Source organism: Pleurodeles waltl, chromosome 9 (assembly GCF_031143425.1).
Source record: "Pleurodeles waltl isolate 20211129_DDA chromosome 9, aPleWal1.hap1.20221129, whole genome shotgun sequence".
Classification (NCBI taxonomy): Eukaryota; Metazoa; Chordata; class Amphibia; order Caudata; family Salamandridae; genus Pleurodeles; species Pleurodeles waltl.
This window is the reverse complement of record NC_090448.1, coordinates 479,824,715-479,846,263: the sequence shown is the minus strand read 5'-3', so window position 1 is coordinate 479,846,263 and position 21,549 is coordinate 479,824,715. Positions and strand designations below refer to the sequence as shown.

General features: G+C 43.2%; 1 protein-coding gene across 3 annotated transcripts in view; it reads right to left on the bottom strand.

Moving 5' to 3' along the window:
• Positions 1-284: 284 nt before the first annotated feature.
• Positions 285-21,549, bottom strand: part of AKT1 (AKT serine/threonine kinase 1) — a 416,301-nt gene continuing 395,036 nt past the window's right edge. For all 3 annotated transcript variants that reach the window (XM_069207320.1, XM_069207318.1, XM_069207319.1), the window contains exon 14: positions 285-2,460. In XM_069207320.1, the coding sequence (XP_069063421.1) occupies positions 2,381-2,460 (80 nt within the window). In that variant the 3' untranslated portion in view covers positions 285-2,380. The remainder of the gene's footprint in view (positions 2,461-21,549) is intronic.

Below are 21,549 nucleotides of genomic sequence, written 5' to 3'. Positions count from 1 at the left end.
AGATAAGGAAAAATAACTACTAACTGCATCTTTTGAGATTTATTTCTAGTACAAAACAATAACACTTCCCCAATCGTCAAGGGTAGCAACCGTAGGTTGCTCTAATAATGTATTGAATCAATTTGTTGTGGAATCTTTTTCCCCAAAACATTTTTAAATAATGATTTTCAGCACATGTAAGTGTGATCAATACCTCTTCAGAAGCGAGATCACAACATACTTACGATAAATAAAATACGATATGTGGCTCACAGCAAAAAAAATTGAAAGTCCTTAAAAACCACCATTGTTAAAACCATCTTTATTTTGGGTGTCGTCTTGGGAGAAATTGTGTCATATCATACAAGTAAAAATACTATAAGTGAACATCATGTAAAAAAAAGTTATGGAATGGACTATGTGTTAAACGTTCCCATTTATTGTCTTGGGAAGTGCAGGAGATGCTTTGGTGGTCTTCCACAGAAAAATAAAAAAGGCTAATTAAACGGCAATACGTTTTATTTTTTATAGTAAAAAAGCGCTTTAAAGGGATGCATTCTACAGCAGAATAGGTGCATTTGCTTAATGGTATGACCACTTTACATGTATAAAAAGACTGTCAAGGAAAACAAGAGGCTTCAGGCTGCTTTCTCCAAATTAAAAAAGAAAGTATAAAAAAATTGAAAGAGACATGATACAACAAAGAAGGGAAGCTTGCCACAAGGATTAGAACAGATAAAAAAGATTATCTTTAAGCCTTTTGTAATAGCATGCGTGAACTGTGTTAAGTTCCTCTGCCAGAGGGGTTTCCAACTTGGTTGCCAAGGGCCAGATCCATAGCAGACTTTCAAGATATTCACAATACATAAATGTACATGCAGAGTGTAGATGATAAAACATTTACATAGTCATTGGTTATCTTGAAAATCTGGCGAGGAACAGGCCTTCACGGATTATATTCGGACAGTGCTGCATTATCAGGAGTCACTGATATGTCTGTCACTTTTTCTGAAAGTAAATATGCACCTCAAACTTGATGACTGTAAAGCAGTGGCAAGAGAGTGATAGATTTTCAGAACAAAGGCCACAATTTGATATTTCAAACGTTCTTATTTTACTTCAAAAGAGAAATATCAGATTGCATTTTTAAACTGTATCAAAGAGGAAATCACCTACATAAATTCAGCATCTAACTCAAAGTCCTTCTTCTGGAAAAAAGGGAAAGGGGATCTAGGATTTCAGCCTTTAAGCTGGTCACTAAATCAGTGCATTTCGGGGACACTTAAACTTAGTGTGTCTGCCCCCATAACAAAATACCCATTGAAATTCCAATGGGGACCAGCTTCGTTCGAATTTCCTTTGTTCTAAAAATTCAATAGAGTATTTATGTGGTATTACTGCGTTTATTTCTAATGCAAAAACACTACAAGATCTAATTCATTACATGCGTTAAACACATTGAAACATTACTCCCATCATTTCAGCTATTCCCTTAAATGGAATGTTTCTTATTCACGCTCAGGTGAGAATGTGAATGTTAAGTGTTTCCAAGGCAAGAATGTTGAACCTAACATTTAATATGAGAGGTACTCTACAATAGTAGGATGCACTGTTTGAAAAAAAATCAAACACAATCTTGCATTCATGGTCTGGAAGACCATTATGAACAATGTTAAATCAGTTGCAATATCATGTTAAACAAGTGGTGAGTTAAGGCAATATCACAGAAAAATTATGCAAGGTGCAAACTGTGTAATTTGCGTGACTTTACTGACTTTGATTTGACCTGATATGCAATGTCCAGTAGCAAAATTCATCATAAAATAATACTTTTTGCATGTTGCTTTACCTCACTGAGGTTATTAATCTGTTCCTGCGGTTGGCTTCCTGTTGTACACGGACACTCCACTGTTATACAGTTGCAATGCAAAGTGACTTTGACTTTTACAATTATCCAAAACTTGTTCACTCTGCAGTATTGCACTAACTACAATCTAATTGCCCACAATGTTGACTTCATGTTAAGATAATGAATTGCATGAAATAAATTAATGAAGGAGTGAGGAAGGTATAGTAGGGACTGAATTTCCAAATTTCTTATTCTTGGTGACAAAGTTCTTCATTTGTTAAGTAAACCATTTCATTCCTAAAAATGTGTTTTCATTCATTTAGCACAAAGAGTAGTATTCATAATTTTTTAAATGAACGGGTGTCATTTTACAAAGCTGTGGGAGTCATGTGGGCATACATACTTTCTGGCTTCTTGCAAACACTTTTAAATTGTTGTACAAACATAGTTTGTAGTTCACAGACCATAGAACATATTCTATAGTGCGTACTGAATCAAGGTCCTCAAAAATGGTGTCTCTTTTCTTGAATGAAAAATAATGGTTGCAAAATATTAGGATGTTCCACTGGCAGAGTAGGAAAATTGAGGGAAATGAGGTCTTCTTTCGTTGTCTACAAACTCCAAACTGTCATCTGCAAATAAAAATAAGAGTGACTTGCGCATGAAACACTGCATCATAGGTTCCTGCTCTCAGTAAATAGTACAGAGTTGTGTAACAACTTTGCAGACAAATTATGCATTATAGCTAGGCTTCTGCATAAAAGAACAGGAGCCTCAATGTCGCCTTTTAATATATGAGGCACTTTCCAATGCACCATCTGTGAAATAACAGTCTCATAAGGAAAGGTAATTTCAAAAGTGACAAATGTATGTTTAGTAGTTTTAATGACGCTCATAATATCTCTTAAATCATTCAATAGTATAGAAAGCTGCCTAATTAAACAAACAACAAAAACTGGATTATCAATGGTGTGAATACTTACACAGCACATTATGACCTTAAAATAATTCATTAATTCGGCAATGCAGCGACCACGTCCCTTCTGCAATAGTTAATTAAATTATAGCGCTGGACCAGCATTGCACCACAATGCAGGGAATAGGCGAAGCCACCATCTCCCCATGGGAAAGGTGGGGTATCTCCACCTTCTTGCAACTAAAAAGAAAATAATACCAGGAGGTGGTCCTACCACCACCCTATTAACCTTTCTTTCACCGTCCCTTAAAATTGAAGGGGCCTACTTACTTCCTCAAGCATTCAGCGTTTATGTGCAAAATGTGCCAGGAAAATTCATCTAGTGGTCCTGGAAAACAGTATTGATGTTTGTAATCTCATGCTGTTGAACGCATAATCAGGTAATTTTATAGAATACACCCTGTATAAAATATAATACTCGTGTACAATAAAGACTGACAGATGCAAACATTTGGAAAATATTCAAGTGGTATCCACCTAACTGCTTAAGCATGATCCAAATATATTGGGTGTTTTGCTTCAGTAGTGAACCAAGGGCATGGTTCCATATTTTCACTATTTTAGGCATTTGTTTATAAGACCTTTTCTTAAAGGCACACTTCATTTCTGAGATGAGACATCATTCATAGTGTGTCCTCATTTCAGGAGTTGACATAACTTCTACATGGAAATCGGGTTCTATAATGATCAAAATATGCCCAGACACCCAAACGAATTTGCCCACTTTTGTGGATCCTGACCTTTAGCAAAACATTGCTTACCAAGGGAGAAAAACGTAGGTCTTTTTTTAATCTCTTGCTGAAACAAATGTAAAAGTGCATTGGAAATGGATAGAAAAGCCATACCTCACGTAGTCACTTTCTTTTTTATTAACTTTGCTCTTCTATATTCTGTCACTGTTTCTTTTTCCATCGCTTTTCCTTTCTTCTTCGATCACTTTTTCCATCTTCGTGTTTCTGCCTCCTCACTAACTGTGTGCCCGTCTTTAAACCTCCTTTTCTTTAACATCCCTTCTTGACTCCTCTCCTTTCATTTCTTCCTAAGTACCCATCATTATCATCTCTTCTTCCTTTCTTCTGTATCTTACCTACTCTTTGTCCTTGGCCAGCTCTTTAACCAAACATTTCCCTTTCTTTTCCTACTCCTTCTGTCTTCTCTCTCAAATCTTCGCCTTTCGACCACCCTTTTGCTACCCTCTTTCTCACACAAAAAACTATTACGTCAAATGCCTCGCTTTTCAGATTGTGAAAATAGCCAAACAGCGCTTGAGATTGGCCTCAAGGCACTCTCTACAATCAAATATCTGCTATTTTGAGGGCTGTGTGAAAGAGCCCAGTGACAGTCAGGGTAGTTCTAGCCCTGTTATTCCTGAAAAGGCAGACGTAATCATTTGCTTCATTAGTTATTGAGGGCTTGACAGAGTTTGGCGGAGAGAGATTTCCGTTGCAGCAGTGACAGAGTCCCTTCTCCACCAAACTAATGGTCTGACTGCCCCGTTTAACTTCCAGGGGAACTTAAATATGTCAGTGACATAGACGACACCCTTCTTTGCTGCTGACATACTCCTACGGCTGCCTGACAGAGGAACTACCCTCGAGTGGTCGCACAAATTGCCAGTTTTAACTTTCACACACAACACAAACATGGTGGTAAATGAAAGTGAAAACCCCACGGTGGGACTGTTTTAAAAAAAATAAAAAATATATTGAAAGTGTGCTGTATGGCACAGTCATATTTATAAGGCTGCAATGCACACTTTAAGTGCATTGACAGGAACCGCAGTGTCAGTGGTTCTTGTCAATATTAGAGATGTCTGATAGGGCAGCAGGCATCTCTAAATCGAGAGTACTCTGCACGGGGTTTAGAGAAGTAATCAAAAACACGAGGCCTTCCGGAAAAACCTTCGAAGCCTAATATTTTGAGTGAGTCCTCACCACTTTAATAGCTTATCCTGAGAAGCCAGAAATGGCTAAAAGTTCATACCTGGTAACCATTTGACAACTTTAAATTCTGTTCTGGATCAATAGGGAAAAGAGGAGCAAGAAAGCCTTTCCTGTTTCCCTCAAGCTACCACCACAAAAATAAAGCAGATTTCTTTGACAATGGCCCTGACTGGACTCACTGTGCTCGTAATTGGTGGAGTGGACCCGGACTCAACTTCAAAAGCAACGGTCTGAACTAGACAATGTCAAACTATAAGGCGCCCTGAGCTTGCGAAGCGCAGGCACTGTTGCCCAAGCAGTTCAGGCCCCCTTTGAAGGTTTCTCCCAATTTCCTGCAGTACTTCTTTGAAGAGGCTCGCGGTCTCAAAAGCAGGGCAATCTCGGCAGACATGTTTGGCCTAGTGTCCCAGGTTCAGTGGTGACTGGACAGGGGTAGGTGCAACACACAGCCAGACGAAAAGGGACTTCGCATCTACCCTGCTGAGCCCACGACGAGCTAGGGGTGCTGTGTACTTGTGGACAGGCGCACGCCCGCACACTCTCTCTTTTAATCTCCAAAAACGGTATTTTGTCTATCACAGTGCTTTAAATGGGCCGGTACGGAGTACCGACACTTATTTATTGTGAGAGGGAGAGTACCTGCACTTCTCAAGAAAAACGTAATACTTTTAATTGGAGAGTACCGGCACTTCTCAGAAACAAGCAGGTACTCTGGTACAGTGTACCTCCACCTTAATTTCTCCATTGCAAGCACCGATCTACCATCCATATAAGAGGCTGTAATCAGATGGGATATGCTAGGTGCATCATCCATGTTTCTGCAAATCCTTTTAGGTTTACTAATTATCCTTTTTATGTTTTTTTGTTTTTTTTTTACAGGAAGTTTCTAGATCGATGGGCAAACTTTTTTTAAATGGATATCGAGACCAGGGAGTAGAGAACGGCACATTAGTCTGAAACAAACACTAGCTGACTTGCAAAGGCAGAATGAATTTTCACCTCTTTTGTAATACTGGCTAAAGCTGCATACTGAATACATTTATTTTTTGTATCCTAATTAACTCCTTCGCTGCCAGGGCTTTTCCCCCTCAGATGCCAGGCCTTTTTTTGGCTATTTGGGGCAGTTCATGCTTAGGCCCTCATAATGTTTCGTCCACATAAGCTACCTATGCCAAATTTGCATCCTTTTTTCCCAATATCCTAGGGATTTTAGAGGTGCCAAGAGGTTGTGGGTTCTCCTGGAGGAGACCAAGAAATTTGTCAAAATACAGCAAAAATTTCATTTTTTTTTTTAAATGGGAAAAAGGGCTGCAGAAGGCGGCTTGTGTTTTTTTTCTCCCAAAATGGCATCATCAAAGGGTTTGCAATGCTAAAATCATCAGCTTCCCAGCTTTCAGAAACAGGCAGACTTGAATCAGAAAACCACATTTTTCAACACAATTTTGGCATTTTACTGGGACATACCCCATTTTTACAGTTTTTTGTGCTTTCAGCCTCTTCCAGTTAGTGACAGAAATGGGTGTGAAACCAATGCTGGATCCCAGAAAGCTAAACATTTCTAAAAAGTAGACAAAATTCCTAATTCAGCAAAGGGTAATTTGTGTAGATACTACAAGGTTTTCCTGCAGAAAATAACAGGTGAAATAAACAAATATTGAAATTGAGATGAAAAAGATAGCCATTTTTCTCCACGTTTTACTCTGTAACTTTTGCCTACAATGTCAGATTCTTTAAAGCAATATACCACTACGTCTGCTGGACTCATCTGGTTGTGGGGACATATAGGGCTTGTAGGTCCATCAAGAACCCTAGGTACCCAGAGCCAATAAATGAGCTGCACCTTCCAATGGGTTTCATTCTATACTGGGAATACAGCAATTCATTTGCTGAAATATAAAGAGTGAAAAATAGGTATCAAGAAAACCTTTGTATTTCCACAATGGGCACAAGATAAGGTGTTGAGAAGCAGTGGTTATTTGCACATCTCTGAATTCTGGGGTGCCCATACTAGCATGTGAATTACAGGGCATTTCTCAAATAGACGTCTTTTTTACACACGGTCTTACATTTGAAGGAAAAAATGTAGAGAAACACAAGGGGCAATAACACTTGTTTTGCTATTTTGTGTTCCCCCAAGTCTCCAGATAAAAATGGTACCTCACTTGCGGGGGTAGGCCTAATGCCTGCGACAGGAAACGCAATATGGACACATCGCATTTTTACATTTAAATCTGACGTGTTTTTTGCAAAGTGCCTAGCTGTAGATTTTGGCCTCTAGCTCAGTTGGCACCTAGGGAAATCTACCAAACCTGTACATTTTTGAAAACTAGACACCTAGGGCAATCCAGGATGGGGTGATTGTGGGTCTCTCACCAGGTTCTGTTATCCAGAATCCTTTGCAAACCTCAAAATTTGACCCCAAAAATATTTTTCCTCATATTTTTGTGACAGAAAGTTCTGGAATCTGAGAGGAGCCACAAATGTCCTACCACCCAGTGTCCCCCCAAGTCTCCCGATAAAAATGGTACCTCACTTGTGTGGATAGGCCTAGCGCCCGCCACAGGAAATGCCCCAAAACAACGTGGACACATCACATTTTCCCAAAGAAAACTGAGCTGTTTTTGGAAAGTGCCTAGCTGTGGATTTTGGCCTCTAGCTCAGCCGGCGCCTAAGGAAACCCACCAAACCTGTGCGTTTTTTAAAACTAGATGCCTAGGGAAATCCAAGATGGGGTGACTTGTGGGGCTCTCACCAGGATCTGTTACCCAGAATCCTTTACAAACCTCAAAATTTGGCCCCAAAAAACTTTTTTCTCACATTTCGGTGACAGAAAGTTCTGGAATCTGAGAGGAGCCACAAATTTCCTTACACACAGCATTCCCCCAAGTCTTCCAATAAAAATGGTATCTCACTTGTGTGGATAGGCCTACTGCCCGCGAAAGGAAATTCCCCAAAACACTATCTGGACACATCAAAATTATCAAATACTAAACTACCTGTTTTTGCAAGGGGGGCCTGCGTTTTTGGTTCTGGGCTCAGTAGCTATATAGGGAAACCTACCAAACCCAGACATTTCTGAAAACTAGACACCCGAGGGAATCCAGGGAGGTGTGACTTGCTGGGCTCCACCAATGTTTTTTTACCCAGAATCCACAGCAAACCCCAAATTTAGCTAAATGTTCCCCTCAGCCTCCTGGTAAAAATGATACCTCACTTGTGTAGGTGGGCCAAGTGCCTGTGACAGGGAAGAGACAAAAACATGTCGAAATTGAAGGGGAACCTAGAGGGTCCAAAAGGGAAGTTTGAAAAAAAACAAAATTAGGCTGACAAATGGGGCAAACATTTTATCGGTATAGATGAAACAATGCTGGGTGTTAGGAATTTTGTGGATTCATGAAGATTCAGGAAGGTTCCATCACAAAAATGTGGAAAAAAAATTGTAATTTCCAGCAAAGTTGGAGGTTTGCAGGGCATTGTGGGTAAGAAAATGGTGCAGGGTGCATGTGAAGCACACCACCCAGGACTCACCCAGATGTTTAGTTTTCAGATGTGTCTAGGTCTTGTGGATTTTTCTACATGGCAGCATCCCAAAATCCAAAAAGTGCAACCCTCACCATTCCAAGTGGGAAGATTTTGAGAGTTAGCCAAGCTCTCATGGCCCAAATGTAAAACCAAAACCCAAAATAATCAAACGTCCTCTACCTAGCCATGGGATAAGATGTTTTAGTGTGCGGGTGTAGAACTGAAAGACAGTTACCCCCTTCAGTTGGGGTCCACTTGCGTGAAATTGGCGGAAAAACAAAAATCCTCGTGCCTATTTGGTTTCTGCCTCCCTTAGAGGCAGTTCGGCCTAATAAAAATAGGCCTATCTGCCACCAAGGGGGCAGGAATGGCCTAAAATAAATTTTCCCCTCAGGGGAACGACCCTTGCCTAAGGGGTTGCTCCCCTTGCGTGAAATTGACGCAAAAAAAATAAAAATCCCTGGTGTCTAGTGGTTTTTGCCCCCTTGGGGGCAGATTGGCCCAGGGGAGTGGCCCTTGGCTAAGGAGTCGCTCCCCACATATAAAAAAAATAAAGTAAACAAAAAAATATATATATTTCTGGTGTATAGGGGTTTCTGCCCCTTCTGGGGGCAGATCGGCCTAATTATAATAGTAAGTATAATTTTTTTTTTAACTCCCTGGTGTCTAGTCGGCATTTCTGCAGAGACATGAAAGGAAAGGCCTTTCCTTTCCTTTCATGCCTCTGGCTGCCCCCTCCTCCCGAGCAGAAGAGAAATGCTGAGCATTGCGGCGGAAGCATGCTTCGCAATCATGTGCTGATGTCATCACACGTTACTGGGGGGAAAAAATCAGGGGGGTCGGGGGTGGAAGAGGAAGCGATTTCCCTTCCATACCTGACGGGGGTGGGTGGGAGGCCTGGGGGGAAATGCTACTGCTCTTCCCCATGGGCCGGGTGCAGGACGAGCTGGGCTCGTCCTCAGGATACGGCAACCGTGGCCGAGGGCGAGCCCAGCTCGTCCAAGGCACCCAAGGGGTTAAAAAAATTGATTTATTGCATGGACATCGCGGGAATGCAGGCAGTTTCAGTTGTAAGAAATGACCTTTCAGATAAGAACCCTATGATTTTCACCTGATGGCACCACTTACCCCTGAATACAAGTTGTGAAAGCAAATAGTCCACTCCATATTCTACTGAAACGTCCTAGAAGAAGAAGGTGCACACAATTGCCTACAGCATACATGCCATCTGACCTGATTAAGGCAGGAGACTCACAATTTTCACACATTAACACACATTAGGTAGGGAAGTTAATGGGAAAACTAAGTTCTCCATGTTTTTCATTAAATCTCCTCCTCAAGTGCTATAAGGTGACCTTTTGGGCATACATCATTTTTGTTTAGTTTTTAGATGTGTTGTAATCTATCTATGGGCTTTTAACCAAGCCCACTGCACATCAATCACCATCACTCGTTCATAGGCTTGCCTTTCAAATGTCCTTTATCATCATTGGTAAATGCTTTACGTTTGTCCCTCCTTGGGATGGTTTGGTTACTGCCTTGGACATCGACCCTGTTATATGGATAATGGTGCAACTGCCGATACGTTTGACTGCAAGCAAACCGTTTTTTCCCTTATATGTCTCTCCTTCACGCTCATGGAGGCAGTGGCACTTTGAAGTGGCTTGCTTATGTCAACTGTTTTACTTTTCAGTTTCAATTTAAGTGGCAAGAAAAGTCCAGTTAGGAATTTACAACGCTAACAGCTCTAACTCGAGCAAACGAGATACCCATTGCACTGCAAATGCTTGTTTCCCTCTTTGTTGCCTTTTAGTTCAGATAAGATCAATTAAAAGGACCAATGGCTCGACTAAGCTGACAATGTGTTTCTCTGAATAGCCATTAAGTGTCAGGGCTGCTCCTGACTTAGCAAGCTATTTAACGAATGCATCCTTAGACAGCTCTGGTCATGCCCTTCATCACATTTCATAGAATCAAGTGCTGGCAAATCCAACACGTTTGGCGTGGTTGTGCTGGTGGATGGTTAATTGTTTTGTTAAAAAAATATAGGACAAGCAAATGCCACAAAAATGCCACAAAAATAAAATACAGGCAACTCCATCAATTTCATAAGGATTAAAAAATGACAGGTATAGAGAACTTTGTGGAAAGAAAGCTTGGGAGCTGGATGAATAGTTCCTCTGTAGATTGTTAGAAAATCTCAGAAATAAGTAGGGAAAAGCTTGCATCAATGCTCTGATTTCCTTGACCCAAAGGCAAGTTTCTCTGAAATTCAAACACAGGGCAGATGTAACATTGATATTATCAATGATGCCACAGAACATGTTATGAGAGTTCTGATGGACAAGTTACTTACCTTCAGTAACGCCCTATCTTGTAGAGACTATGGGCCCAATTTAGATTTTGGTGGATGGGTTACTCTGTCACAACGGTGACGGATAGTCCGTCTGCCGAAATAAAAATGCCACAGGATATCTGGTAGAGACTATGGGCCTGACTTAGATTTCAGTAGATGGGTTACTCCATCACAACGGTGACAGATAGCCCGTCTGCTGATAGGGTACAATGGGATTTATATTTCAGCAGATGGGCTATCCGTCACTGTTGTGACGGAGTAACCTGTCAGCCGAAATCTAAATCAGGCCCTATATCTAGATGCGGATTACTTACCTTTGAATTCTCCCCAAGCATCAGACTGGATCCGTAAGATTTTTGTGAGCAGTACCGCAGCGTGCTGGTAGGTGCACAGATTGGCTCTGCTTCAGTCGTCTGTATCATCCGTGCTGGATATGACGTTAAAGTTCTTATACAGGCACCACCCAGGCACACTGCCCTGCCCCTAGAAATGCGTTCCAGAGCATGGAGAATGGGGGTGTCGGCATGGAATCTGTAGTTAGATATAGTCTCTACCAGATAAGGCATTACCAAAGGTAAGTAACTTGTCCAATTGATAGCGACTTCTAGCTGCAGATTACTTTTCTTTGAATAGATACACAAGCAATACCATGCCAGGAGGTGGGTTTGTGAACCAATTTCAAACAAGAAAGTCCTGCAGGACCGAATGGGCAGTGCCCGTCGCTACAAACCTGACTGCCCAGCCAGTAGTGTTTGGTAAACTGTTAAGAGACGCCCACGTTGCTGCCTGACAGATGTCAGAGACCGGAACTGCACGTGCTAATGCAGTCGTCGCAGCTTTAGCTCTGATAGAATGCGAGAGCAAACCCTTGAGGGGTGCTTTTTGGCCAGTGCATTGCAGATCTTAATGAAGAGTATGACCCACTGACGATGGTCCACTTCTGAACGGCAAAACCTTTCTTCACACCCACATATCCAATGAACAGTTGGTCGTCCACCCAAAACTCTTTTGCATGATCAAGGCTGAATGCCAACACTTTTTGGGTCCAGGCTGTGGAATCTCTCCTCTTCCTTAGAGGCATGTGGGGGTGTGTAAAAAGTATGCAAGGTGATAGATTGGCCTACATGAAAAGGTGTGACCACTTTTGGCAGAAAAGAAGCCCAGGTGCAAAGAACCACTTTGTCAGGATAAACAGGAAGGTAGAGCAGCTTTGACGATAAAGCATGCAGCTCACTTGCTCTGCGGACTGATGTAATTTTCACAAGGAAGGCTGTTCTCAATGTGAGAAGCCTGAGGGGATAGTTGTGAAGATGCTTGAAAGGAGCGCACATCAAAAAGGTCAGAACCAAATTAAGATCCCACTGAGGCATAATGAATGGGGATGGAAGGAATAGAAGTGTAAGAGCTTTGAGGAACCTATGTATAATAGGACACTTTAACAAAAAAGGTTGGTAAGGAAACCAAAAAAAAGCAGAAATAGTCCACATATAGCCCTTAATAGTGCTCAAAGCAGAGCCCTGCTGGGCAAAGCAAAGAATCAGCAGTAGAACCTCAGAAAGAGGGGCAGAAAGGGAAATCGACAGACTTGTCTGTGCACCATACCACAAATTTATTTGGATAGGTTTGGGTGAAGAACCCTCCTCTGCTGCTACAACAGAAGATCCTCCCAAAGGTGCAGTATGATTAGAGGATCGATGGACATGCTCAGCAACTCTCGGTGCCAAGTCCGGTGCCACAAGAAATACTTGAGCCCCGTTGTTTCGGATCTTCTTGAGAACTCTGGGCAGGAATGGTATGGGCAGAAAGGTGTACAGCAGGCCTGAATTTCACTCGAGATGCAAACCATCTCCGAGCGAATGCCGCCTTGGAAACTCAAGTGCCCAAAACTGCTGACATTGAGCATTCTCTGCAGAGGTAAATAGATCTAATGAATAGATCTGACCAAGGCTCTCTCTACTGCTAAAAGAGATCTTGCGCCAAGTCTGTGTGGAGATGCCATTCATGATCTGTTAGATATATACGGCTGACTTTGTCCGCTCTGGCATTCAGAGAGTCCGCCAGATGTTGAACTACTAATGATATGCCCTGCTGTTCCAGCCATGCTCAGAGGCACAGAGCCTCCTGACAAAGGGTCCATGACCTGACCCCGCCCTGCTTTCTGCAGTACCACATGGTGGTGGTGTTGTCCATGAACTCCTGCACTAGCATTCTCTTGATAGAGTGTCTCGCAGCTTTCAATACCAGTTGGACCGCACGGAGCTCCAGCATGTTGATTTGGAGTCCCGCTTATGCCAGAGAACAGATTTCTCTGATCCACACCTCTCCCAGATGGCTGCCCTATCCCAGAGGGCCCACATCTGTCACTATTGTCAGATCTGGTTAGGGAAGGAAAAGGGATCTGCCTCTGGCCCAATCGCGATTCGTAAACCACCACTGCAAAACTTTTGCAGTTCTCGCCAATACCTGGACCATATCGGAGAGATTCCCCATACACTGTGCCCACTGGAACTTCAGGTCCCACTGCAGAGCCTGCATATATCATCTAGCATGTGTTATCAGCAGGATGCAGGAGGCCATGAGGCCCAGCAGCCTCAGAGTTATTCTCACTGAAATCTAGGATAGAGGCTGAAACATCTGGATCAGACTGAATATCCTGGACTCGACGCTTGGGTGGATAAGCCCGAAACTGCACTGTGTCCAGAACAGCTCAGATGAAACGGCGTGTCTGACAGGGAGTCAGGTGGGACTTCGGTATGTTGATACTGAACCCCAGTGAATTCAGTAGGTCCGCCGTAGTCTGGAGGTGGGACAGAGCAGCCTGGGACAAGCTCACCTTCAAAACCAGTCGTCAAGGTAGGGGAAGACTGATACCCATGATCTCCACAGATGAGCTGCAACCACCGCCATCACCTTGGTGAACACCTGAGAGTCGCTGGTAAGGCCAAAGGGGAGCACAATTAACTTAAAGTGCTCGTGACCTACTGTGAACAGCAAGCAACGTCTGTGGACAGGCAGGACAGGGATGTAAAAATAAGCATCCTGCAAGTCCAATACTACCATCAGTCTTCTGGGTCAAGGGCAGAGACATGAGCAAACATTAACATTTTAAACTTCTCCTTTTTGAGGAAGAGATTGAGGGCTTGTAGGTCTAGGTTAAGGCAAAGACCCTTGTCCTTTTTGGAGACCAGAAAGGAGCAGGAATGGCAAAAATAGTCTACTTCTGGCACCAGAACCCTCTCTACGGCTCCTTTGACCAACAGAGTCAAAACTTTCTCATGGAGAAGGGATAAATGACCCTCTGTCATCCAGTTGTAATATGATGGCATGGATGGAAGGGTAGTATCAAAGAGGAAGGTGCCTCTTTGGACTATCTAGAAAACCACCTGTCTCAAGTAATGGATTGCCAGTGGGGCAGGTGATGGCAAATCCTGCTGCCAAATCCTGTTCTTGGTGGGTGGGAAGCAGATTAAGAGGGTTTAGAGGCTGCTGCGGGGGAAGAGAGGCAGCAGACTGACCAAAGCTCTGATCACCTGACCCAAGAGGACGGTGGGTCCAGCGCACTCAGCCACGCAGAGGCTGGGCAGCATGCGCAGCACAGTGGCTGGACGGGAATTAGAATTGTTGGTAGCCCCTTCTGTAGCCACGAAAGGAGCAAAAGGCAGATTGGGGTGGATGAGGGGCTGCTCCGAGGCCCAAAAAAACTGGAAATAGAACGAGATTCCTTGAAGTACTCGAGTGGCAGATCTGCCTTGTCTCTGAAAAGATGGGCTCCATCAAAGAGCATGTCCACCATAGAAGCTTGGACATCCACCGAAAAGCCAGAAGTCCTCAGCTAGGCGTGGTGCCTCAGGGCCACTGTTACAGAAACTAGCAAGTTGGTTGTGTCCAGTCTGCAACAGATTGTGAACGTCTCTGCGTCTCTCCTGTCACCAACAGCCTGAGAGTACAGCCAGGGCCTCCTCCGTGGCAGCACTTTTGCAACTGTATCCCACAGTGTGTGAGAATAATGGCCCAAAAGGAACGCGGTGTACACAGACCGCAATGCAAGGCTGGCGGAAGAAAACTTTTTTTCCCAAATGAATACAACCTCTTGGATTTCCTATCCAGGGGAGTGGTAGGGAACGTGCCATGGAAAGTAGAGGCTTGGATTACCTATCTATGGGGTGGGTGTTGCGTCAGGAAACTTGGGTCCCCAGATGTAGGGCGATGGCAGAGGGCAATTGTCCTATTCACAGGAGCCACAGTGCTGGGTTTGGACCAGGTACCCAGAAGGACATCTGCTAGGGCATCACTGAATGGGAGCAGGGGTTCGGAGGTGGAAGCTCCCGGTTGCAGAACCTCTCTCAAGAGATTAGTCTTGACGGCCACTGAGGGTGACGAAAGTTCCAGGACCTCAGCTGCCCTGCTCACCACTATAGCACAGGAGGCTCCATCCTCTGTGGCCAGGTTGGGGGGAAGGGTATGGTTGGTATTCTAAAGGGTCCAGTGATCACTTCCATTCTTATTCAAGGACTAGCCCAGCAGAATAAGGCTCAGGATCAAAACAAGGAGGCAAAGATCCTTTCGGAGTTGGCGTCGGGCAACACAATCTGGCTCTGTGTAGGAGTTGGGGATGACAATATGGATGATGCCACCAGGGGGTGCCGGTGGCCTAGAAGCTTCGGCATCGGGACTGGTCCTGGGGAAGGTTGAGGTAGTATGAATGTCACCAGCCCAGATCCAGGGCTAGATCCCCGCAAGCCCACTGCTGCTAAGGCCGAAGTCACCGACACGGAACCTGATGGGTCCTCCTCTGATCCCGCAGGGCCCGAAGGCGCTCCAGCAGGGTTGGACTGCCCAAAAATGAGGCACATGGCCTCATAAAATTCTTTGGGTTGGGCAAGGGTCACTCCAGCTCCCGAATATTCGGGGAGGCGCAGGATCCGAAGAACGAGGTATAGAATGACAATGCTCCTTCGTTGCGCCAGCCGACAGACGAGGAGAAGTGGAAGAGCACTTCAACGTCTTACTTTTTTCCTTGTACCTCGACATAGCTGATCGCTCTGAGAACTTTGAGTGCAATGATGGTGACTTTGGACTACGTGACCAGTCACGGGACCTTCTTCTTTACCACGACCTCAACCTGCGTGAAGTCCCGTGCCGGCCGCCATCAGCTTTAGGGAGTGCAGTCTCAAATCCTTTGAATGCATGGCCTGGCACCCGGAGCATGAGTTTGGTTCATGGCCGCGCTCTAGACACCACAAGCACACAAAGTGCGTATCTGTCATGGACATCGCCTGATGACAGGAACTGCAGGGTTTGAAACACATCTTCCTAGACGACATACCTTGATACACCAGTAGTGACTTCAAAAAAAAAAAAATTCAACAAAAAGTTGGAAAAGACCAGTCAAAAAGCAACTAAGGGGTAGATTTCTTCGGATCAGTGGTGGCTGGCATGGAAAGAAAAGAACTGATGTTGGTGCGCTTGGATGGTGCCTATATAGGAACCGTTCCGTCATTTCCAGCGTCAAACGCAGAACCGATCGACATCACCTACAGGGTTCCTCGGGAGGGAGGGGATCCAGTCTGACGCCTGGGGAGAATTCAAAGGTTAGCAATCTGCAGCTATATGAGGTCATAAGCAGTGCGGGATGAGGGTGTGAGTTATAGTTACTTTAGTTAACTATAACTGGTGAATTTCAGTGTTGTTGTTTTTAAAAAAAATGAATACAATAAGTTTTAACTGACATTTTCACCTCACAATAATGTCACTTTTTTTTTATTTTTTTTTTTTTACGTAAAGTAAGAATATAAAGATGTCATTTTAAGTAAGGTATACTGGTTATGTTAAAGATTCAGAACACTAAAATATAAAAAGCTGGCCTATTTGCTTTAGAAAAGGGTCTGCACATCAGCCTATGTAAAGTAGACTTATTGGCTTTGTCAAAAAGTGACCACAGTAATTTATCAATAGCCAAATTCCAAATTACTCCCTATACATACACACAGGGCAAAGCATAATAATTATTTTATGAAAAATATTTTTTAAGAAAGCATTTCTATTCCAAACACTTTTAAATTTGCATGTGAGTCTTTCTTTAACACTCTTCAGGCCACAAAATGCAGAAGTAGAACCACACAAGAGGTCCTGCACCCCAGCTGAAAAGCATACAGCTCTAGCTCGGAGTGCTTTAAAAATAATGGTAATCTCTCCTTGGGTCATAGAGTTAATAATCCAGGAAATTTAGTTTTTTATAAATGTACTTGGGAGCAGCTGTGCTCTTTGCAGCCCCCATGACACTTTTGTAGCATGTTGATGGTGCCCCTAGCCTGGTTTAGGCATCACAAAGCAGAGTAGAATTGGTAAATGAGCCCTTGAAGGGCATATGGGGCACTCCTGGCCAGGGCAAGTGAACAATAAATGATATTGGGTCTGGGGGATGGGATCCACGAGGCATTAGAATTGGTTGAGGAGGGGTGCACAGTCCCCTCCTCTTAAAAATGACTATGGCCTCAGGGATTGTGGTCCTGAGACCTTCAAATGGCTTGGGGATGGGGGTACACAATCACCCAAAAAAAAAAAAAACACACATCTGGGCCCTGGCTTACACCAAGGGACTTTTTTGTAAAAAGAGCACCCTTTAAAAGATTTAAAAATAAATAAATAACACACATATACAGTGGATCCGCAGATCCACTGCGGTTCACCTGTAGCATTGTTTCTATAAAATTATGTTTTTGGTCTCATCCCAGGCCTCTGGGGTCAGGGTATCCCTACCCAGACACCCAGGAGGTTGTTTTTATTATTGTTTCAGGACAGGAGACTAAGGGCCAGATGTAGCAAGCAGTTTTGCACATTCTGTGTCTATGGGAAAATGTGTTCGTACACATGGCCCTAAACCCCAAAGTCCTAAAATGGCTGCTGGAACATCTTCTGCTTGTAAGCTACAAAGACCTCAATGGACAAAAGCTTTGCCTCCACACAAAAGAAACTGAAATACCAATGTTTGGTACGAAAAGTCTTCTCTGCTCCTTTTCATGAGGCTATCTGCTTTGAACCCACATCTGCTTCTAGAAAGCAGCTTGTAATCTGGGAGTTATCTTTGACTCTGTCCTCTCCTTCAACCCTCATGCCCAAACAATCACAAAACGTGCACTCCATTTACAAGACAACACCTTCAAAATCAACTCATTACTTAGAATACAGCAACAGATCATCCTCCTTTAAGCTCACATCCAACTACTATATTGATCATGTCCTCCGCAGCGTCCCATTAAAGGCTCTGATAAATCTGAAAATGGTTCAAAATAGAGCCCTGAGTATAGTCTTTGGTCTAAAAAAAAAAAAATCACATATCAACCTATTTACCAAATAAAGAGGCTAACTACCACAATTTATATTAAATACTGTTAAACAAAATCAGACTTAGAGTGGTCTTCCCCCAAACCTTTTACCTTACTCCTCATTTTATTTTGCTGATCTCGTTTTTGTTGACCTAAGGACTCTGCACACTTTACCACTGCTAACTACTGCTGAAGTGTTTTCTCTTTCAATAATGGTGATAATAGATTACACCCCATGGCACATTTAATTTACATGTAAGTTCCTAGTAAAGTGGTGCATGTATTCAGGGCCTGTAAATTAAATGCTACTAGTGGGCCTGCAGCACTGTTTATGCCACCCACTTAAGTAGCCTTTTAAACATGTCTTAGGTCTGCCATTGCAGCCTGGGTGTGCAGTTTTAAACTGCTATTTCGACCTAGCAATGTAAACCTTTTGCCAGGCCTACACCTTACTTTTTAATACGTAAAAAAGTCACTTCTAAGGTAGCTCCTAAGCAGCCCATAGGGCAGCCCAATTTATTTAAAGTTGGACATGTACTTTTTACCTTTTCCATGTCTTGGTAGTGAGACAAATCCTGAATTTGTTTTTTCACTACTGCACAGCCTACCTCCCCTATAGAATAATATTGGGTTAACGTATTACATTTCATAAGTCAATTAGGAGCAGGTAGAAATATCGAATCTGGTGTCTTAAGAACTGTAATTTAAAAAACTCTTTAATGGTAAAGTGGGATTTTTAGTTGCAATTCTGAGAATGCCACTTTAGCAAATTGGCATTTACTTGTCACAACCATTTGATGCCTGCAGCCTGAGTCACATGACTAGGTGTAGCTGACAGTTGGTCTTTGTGTATTGCTCCTGGACAGTAAGATGAAGGGGAATAGTAGCTGGCAGGATGGGCCATCTCTGACTTGATAAGGGAAGGGAAGGGAAGGGGTGTCACCTACCACACTTGCACATCACAAAGGCTCTACCTCAGCATACCCATAAAGAGTTTTGACACTAGTCTTTGGTGACAGTCAAGCTAGGGCCAGAGCAGGGAGGCAGGAAATTCCAAACACCTCTGGGGGTGGACACCTTCAGAACCTTCTGTTACTTCAAAATGAGCAACAGGTATAAATATTGGGCCCTCAGACAAAACTCTGCACTACACCTCTGGACCTGTTGAAGACTCAGGAGGACTTCTGTGCTGCTCTGCAAGAAGGACTGCTACTCTGCTGCCCTGCTGCCTGAGTGAAAAGACTGGACCTTCATCTTGAATCCAGGACCACTAGAGTGACTCCAAGGGCTTGTTGGATGGCCTCCTGTTCAGAGTCTCAGGGACAGAAACGCTTGAACCCAGGACATGGACACTGTCTGGTGTTAGTCCTACACCCCCAGGTGGTGCCACACCAGTCCTGGACCCTTAGAAGGGAGTCTGAAGGTGCTCTGCCGGTTAAGCTGTGGGCCTGTAAGCAGAACCGATACAAAGCAAAAGAACTTCACAGAGCTCCATAAGAACTACTGCTGCACAACGCATCCTTTACACAGGCCTGTGTATCGCAAGTCCCTCATTGATGGCCTGCCCGAGAATGACGTAGGATTCCGCTTAGCAGCTCTGCAGTTTCTTCAGAACTGCCAGTGGACACTGCATCTTCAAAGCAGGACTTTGTACTGCAAGCCTCTCGTTGATGGCATCCTAGAAAAACGACACAGCACTCAGTATTGCAGCCCCGCAGCTCCTCAGAACCAACACTGCGTGATGCATCCTTGATGCAGGATCTCGCAACGCCCTGAACAAAAGGGTTTAAGGTACTTTGTTCAGCGGGCCTAACTTGGTCCCTGTATCTGTGCTGTGCTCCATCACGGTTGGCCTGAACTTTTGCTTGTCCCGGTTCAGCACGCCCTGATAACGCTTTGTGCTTCTAGGCACTATTTTTACTCAAAACTTTAGAATTGCATACTTCCAGTTCACTAATTGGATTTTTGTTGTTTTGATCCAAAATAATTTATTACATTTTACTTTATTTTTCTAAATTGGTGTGCGATTTTTCCATTGTTGTGACTTTACTGTTTGATGTGTTGCATAAATACTTTATACATTTCCTCAAAGCTAAGCCTAACTGCTTCTGTGCCGAATTACCAGAGGGCTGAACACAGGTTTTTGAGTTTGCTTTTGACTTCATCCTGCCAGAAACTGTGGCAGCAAACACCCTTTGCATCAATTGAAAGGCAATACACCCTAAAGCCGCCAAATACCTCTTGGACTTATATACTCAGTTTAAGCTGGGATGGAACCTACACTCCAACAATATTACTAGGGTCTTAATCACCAAATTTGGAAAAAGATTTGGAGGGAAATAGGGGTTACCAAACTTTAGAATAAACTGCCTCCCACATGCAAACAACAGTGTCTCTACAGGCTTTCAAAGCCAACATGAAAAAACTTCTGATAAATGGATTCTCTCTGCATGCCTATCATCTCTTGATCTCTTTTTACTGTTCCGTTTTGCCTTCTGTTGCCCCTATGCATGGTTAATGCCCTCCTTTGACACCTTCTTCACCCCCGCACCTTGAAACAAGATTGTTGTGGAGCGTATAAAAACAATATTAATAAAAAAATATGAAGAAGTTAATAAGTTATTTATTGCCAACAAAAACCATATCCAAAGTTAACCACAAAAAAGAACAAAACATGGATTAATGAGAATATCAAATGATTGAAAACAACTCAACATCCTACACCTCAAATGCAGAAAATCAGGAGATGAAACAGACAGAAGCACACTTTGTAACAGCCTATTAAAGCGCTATCAGAACCGCAAAAGGGCACCAATATTCCCTGCCATTATCTGAGGCAGACCCCCTCTCAAAGAATTCTGCAATGCAGAATGCCTAGACACATAAAACACCATGACTGCAAGACTTCCATGACAAACTCTCCAATGAATTGATCACAAAAGCATACCTCCAATACCCTGTCACAAAAAGAGTTTCATGATATCACTGCAACCAGACTACCAGGATCGCCATTAGACCCAGCATCACCAAGAATCTTTAAAGATATCCTCCGCTCACCATGTACAGGAGTGGCAGGCAGATGCATACTCAACAAGTCCCTGGAACAAGGTTCATTCCCACCTGAGCTCAAAACCTCCTACATCAGACCTCTACTCAAAAAGAAAAACCTCGACCCAATGGTCCAGCAAACTACTTGCTTTGGAAAAAAACTGAGAAAGCAGTATTTAACCAACTCTCAAATTTGACAGAACATTACGGCTTACTGTCAGTCTAGCAGTCCGGTTTTGGACAAGGCAAAGACACATAGTAAGCCATCATATCCACCTGGGATGATCTAAAACTCACAATGCCACATTAATTTTAGATTTATCGACTTGCATTTGCCACTGTTCACCACCACACACTACTGCAAAGAATTCACAATATTGAATTTTGTGAACATTTATTATAATGGATTGCTTCTTATCCTACAGACAAAGCATAGTCTACCTATCCCCTTTCAAGCAGCCTCCACACACACACACACACAACACTATGGCGTTACTCAGTGGTTCATCATAACACCTGTTATTTAACATATATCTAACACCCTTATCAAA